This window comes from Sander vitreus, chromosome 9 (assembly GCF_031162955.1).
Source record: "Sander vitreus isolate 19-12246 chromosome 9, sanVit1, whole genome shotgun sequence".
In the NCBI taxonomy this organism is placed as follows: domain Eukaryota; kingdom Metazoa; phylum Chordata; class Actinopteri; order Perciformes; family Percidae; genus Sander; species Sander vitreus.
In genome coordinates this window covers 399,732-404,731 of record NC_135863.1, presented here as the reverse complement: position 1 = coordinate 404,731, position 5,000 = coordinate 399,732, and the positions used below count along the sequence as shown (strand labels likewise).

The 5,000-nt window shown below is 43.6% G+C and overlaps 1 protein-coding gene across 2 annotated transcripts in view; it reads right to left on the bottom strand.

Moving 5' to 3' along the window:
* trmt1l (tRNA methyltransferase 1-like) overlaps positions 1-5,000 on the bottom strand; it is a 26,012-nt gene that overhangs the window by 18,776 nt on the left and 2,236 nt on the right. For both annotated transcript variants that reach the window (XM_078258264.1, XM_078258265.1), the window contains exons 3-5: positions 4,376-4,438; positions 2,924-3,037; positions 508-572 (exon numbers count right to left, since the gene is read on the bottom strand). In XM_078258264.1, coding sequence (XP_078114390.1) covers positions 508-572; positions 2,924-3,037; positions 4,376-4,438 — 242 coding nt within the window. The remainder of the gene's footprint in view (positions 1-507; positions 573-2,923; positions 3,038-4,375; positions 4,439-5,000) is intronic.

Below are 5,000 nucleotides of genomic sequence, written 5' to 3'. Positions count from 1 at the left end.
TCAATCTGCAATGCTGATTAGTCTGGTGGTGGCGAGGACCCTAAACAATACACAACATCACCGCTGTTACAACATCTGGTATGAAACATCTGGAAGAATACGAGCTGAGCATGAAGGAATCTACAGACAGCAGCCAGAATGCAGCAACTTCAGGTACGGCAAAGGAAGGACAGTCACTGTTTACTTCATTAATGTGTTGACTGTGTTCATGGACTGAGGACGGGACGAGGATTCAGTATTCGCTTTCGGCAGAATCTTAACAAATGGATTCAGTATTCGCCGAACCCAAACAATCTGGATTCGGTGTTATTTAGCAAAAAGCACCGTTGCTGCATCCTGGGCTTAGAGCTGCCCAAAACGATTGCGATTGGTATGAAGAAATACGAACAAGCCCGTTATAACGTAATGATTCTTGTGCAGCCGGACCTTTCTACAGCACTGACACGTTGCATGTTTCCAACTGAAGGGAACTTGATCTGCAGACGGTTTGTGTGTCACATTTCTCACCTGATCTCCACTGGGGCTGGGCTTCAGGTTTCTGCAGGGCAGGTGGCAGATGCACATCCTCTGGCCTGTTAAAGGTCAACAATTAGGAATTAGGATCTGATGATTTCCTGAGACCTAGATATCAGTAGATGTCACTTTCAAACATTTGGAAATCATTATTTTTAGCTTTGTTTACTTTTTCCAGACATTCTACTGTATCGGGGTGTAAATCACAAGTTTCATCACGATACAATACTTTGAGTCTTTGGACAACAATACGATATTTTCTCAAAACAAAAGTCAGCCATTACATTACGGCTGCATGATATATCGCGTTTGTATCGTCATCGTACTATCGACTGGAGCAATAAACACAGCGCGAAAAGGCTGCGACATATCGCAAAAGACACTCAAAGACTTTGTGTTAACTGAAAGAAAATACCTTTTATGTTCAATTAAATGTTCAATTGGTTCAATAAAAGAAAGTTGGAAATGATTTCCTTTCATTTGTTTAAAATTCAACAAGCAGTTGGTTGTATTTTAGCAGAATACTGAAAGCAGCAGAACTGGGAACACATTAATATCTGTTTATTTATCAGAAGTTATATATCGTTATTGGGATGTTCAACATTAACGCTTGTCGCATATTTTCCTCACATCGTGCAGCCCTACATTATATTACAACTTAAAGCTATAGTGCGTAGTTTCTGTCGCCCCCATGTGTAATTCTAAGTAATGACAACAACACTGTCGGCGCGTCCACATGATACAAGCCTTCTGTGATCATGCACCCCCCCCCCCCCCTCCTCCACACAGTTGCTAGTAGCCAAGGAGGACACAGAGGATTCAAAAAACATGATGGACTCTTCAGAAGAGGAAATTATCTTCACTCGAGTTTCTGCGCGGGAATGTCGCCACAATCTTCTGAACGTAGTCACACTGAAAGCTATGCTAAAGCTTTAAAAGGTCCAATGTGTGGGAATTTCTCCCATCTAGCGTTGAGATCATATATGGCAATCAACTCTCTCGCGCCACGCAGTTCAAAGTACGTATTACAGCTACGGTAGCCTTCAGAGCTAACGAAAGTGAGTATTCCACTTATAATACAATATTCCAGTTTACACGTAGCCGTGCAAAATAGGACTTTTTCAAAGTTTTCCAGCGGTGGAGGACTTGTTGGACCGTGTGAACACAGCGTCCCTCTTTCATTCCTTCAACCAGCTTCTTGAAAAGGTCGGCGTAGCGATGTGTGCTCATATCCAAAAACCTGTTGACCTCCAAGTCTCTGATGATGTTTAATAGTAGCTGTGTTTCTCCTTCTTATCGGGTCTGCAGCCCTGCAAACTGTCGGCTGGTTGGCTTGTGTACAGCAACCATAGCAACGCACAGAGCTGACCGTACGCCGTAAACAGGCAGGAGGCCGTAAACTGTCACAACTCTGATTGAGACACATTCTTAATGCGCTGTATACATGACCAAAGAATGCCTCTAAAACCCAAATAATAGCAGAATATCCCCTGTCTTAATCGCAAAATGCTATATTTGGAAAAAGGCCTTATTCTGAATGTCCAACAGGAATATGCTGTTTACATGATACGTATCAAATTTGGAATATTGTCATTTTTGGAATAATAGAGGAATATTGGTGTGCATGTAAATGTACTTTGTGTCCCCGCGCAGAAAGCCAGCTCCATAAAGAAATGGTTTTCCCAGTTTGGTGTGAAAGAACTTGACTGGTCGGTAGGGATGCACCAAATCCAGGATTCGGCTGAATGTTGGGCTTTTTGACGGGGTTCTGTTTCTGCCAAACCATAGAATTTTTTCCCACCCGAAACGAACCCTACGCTTGCACTACGCGCGTTACGCTGGTCGCTGTAATGACGGCGCCGTTGATTACGGGAAGGTGTTTACGTAGGTGGAGCCTTCAATGCAGCAGGCTGAGAGGAAGTGGAAATGGAACTGGTGAGCAGAAAAAGGGTTGTTTGGCAGTACTTTCAGTCAAAAGAAGGCCATTCTGGTCCAGCTAAATGTTCAATCTGCAATGCTGATTAGTCTGGTGGGGGCGAGGACCCTAAACAATACACAACATCACCGCTGTTACAACATCTGGTATGAAACATCTGGAAGAATACGAGCTGAGCATGAAGGAATCTACAGACAGCAGCCAGAATGCAGCAACTTCAGGTACGGCAAAGGAAGGACAGTCACTGTTGACTTCATTAATGTGTTGACTGGGTTCATGGACTGAGGACGGGACGAGGACTCAGTATTCTGTCGAACCCCAAAAAATCTGGATTCGGTGCATCCCTACAACTGGTCGGCAAAGAGCCCTGACCTCAACCAAATCCAACATCTGTAAGATGAACTGGAACACCGACTGAGAGCCAGACCTGCTGATCTCAAACATCCGTGTGTGTTACGTGTTTCACGTTCCTACCTTCAAACTCCACGTAGACTTTCCAGTGGAGGTTCTGCAGGTGTCGGCGGAGCTTGTGGCTGTAGCAGGCTTTAAACTTCTCCTCGGGACACAGAGGACACGACTTACGTCCCGCTGATGATCAGTGAAAACCAGAGGAAAAGTACTGTTACTTTGTTGAACTTTTACTTAAATAGAAGTAAAATGACTGGTATAAAAACCTACTCAAGTAAAAAAGTAACTCATTTAAAACTGACTCACAGTGAAAGTTACTTAGTTGCTTTAAACACCTGGGGGGGGGAGATATAGTTTTGTATATTTATACTAGTCTATACGCAAAAGACTGTGATTTAATTAAATAAGTATAACAAGTATAATTAAGATAATATATATTTTGCGATTTGAAAAGGGCAAAAGGGCTGAAAATAAGTATTAAATGGCAAACATGACATCTTAAATATCTGGTTTTTGTCTGACAAACACTCATATTTTGTTTACTATCACTTAAGACATAAAAAAAACGCAAAACATACCAACTGAGAAGCTTGAACGAGTTACATTTCGGGCATTTTCGCACAAACAATATTCTGCAGCTGTAAAAGTCAATGTGTACTCTAGTGGTTCATCTATGTCAGTGTTTCTCAAATGGGGGTCCGTGTCCCGCTAGGGGTACTCTGGAGGACTGCAGGGGGTACGTGTCCCGCTAGGGGTACTCTGGAGGACTGCAGGGGGTACGTGTCCCCCTAGGGGTACTCTGGAGGACTGCAGGGGGTACGTGTCCCGCTAGGGGTACTCTGGAGGACTGCAGGGGGTACGTGTCCCTCTAGGGGTACTCTGGAGGACTGCAGGGGGTACGTGTCCCCCTTGGGTACTCTGGAGGACTGCAGGGGGTACATGTCCCCCTTGGGGTACTCTGGAGGACTGCAGGGGGTATGTGTCCCCCTAGGGGTACTTTGGAGGACTGCAGGGGGGTACGTGTCCCCCTTGGGGTACTCTGGAGGACTGCAGGGGGTATGTGTCCCCCTAGGGGTACTTTGGAGGACTGCAGGGGGGTACGTGTCCCCCTTGGGGTACTCTGGAGGACTGCAGGGGGTACGGGACATTTTCTACTGTCTTTTTTCTCTCCAAGTTTGTTGCTTATTTGAATTATTTGTCCCTGTTGTCTCCCTAGTGTTGCCTTCCTTCTTTCTACTGTTTTATTTAGAAGTTTTTATTACTATTTTCGACATATTCTTGCCTTACTTCCTTCTTTCTGCCGTCTTTTTCCAAGGTTTTGTCGGGGGGGGTTTTGTCGCCTTTTTACATCAGCATTTTTTCTACCAAAAAAGATTCCCGCTGGTTAGGGGGTACAAAACTGTTCAATGGGGGAACATTATTGAAAAAAAGCTTGAGAACCACTGGTCTATGTCGTCTGATTTATTTGATCATAATAAAAACAATGATGGCGAAGATTTCCTGCAGACGTGAACCTACCACCATTCAGGTCCACCAGCACCTCGAGGCCTTCCAGTTTAGTTTGGATGGAGATGTGTCTCTCTGCGTGTAGAAAGGGACGAGATGTTTAAGTTTTTCTGTTATGAAAAAAAACATCTGTAAAGTGTTGTAGTCCGTGTCATTGAAGTTTCCTCCCCAGCCCCCTCACTCGGACATCTCTCCATGTGTGCATGTATCGTTACGGAGCATTTAGGGCTTGGGGGGGGGACTAATTGCAATTTTCCTGCCAGATATTAAGATTAGGGTTCTTACAGGTTTCACCAAGTCACATTTAAGACTTTTTAAGACCTTTATGAATGAAATGTAAGACCTATATATATATCACAACATCAAAAACAAAGTCAGATGTCAGAGTCTGGAAACACTGTCTGAAACAATTCCCCGATTTCCTCATTGGCACTATATTATGTTTCTAGATTGGCTGCAATATAAGTTGCATGTTGGTCTCATTTGTAGTCCTAATACAGCGAATTATATATGAACTAGCGAGTGAAAGAACTACAACCCCACAGAATAAAAAACAATAATAATTCTAAAACGCTGCAGGAACTTTTTTCAATGAGCATTAGAGGTAGCGTTACATTGATGTAGGAATATTATTGCA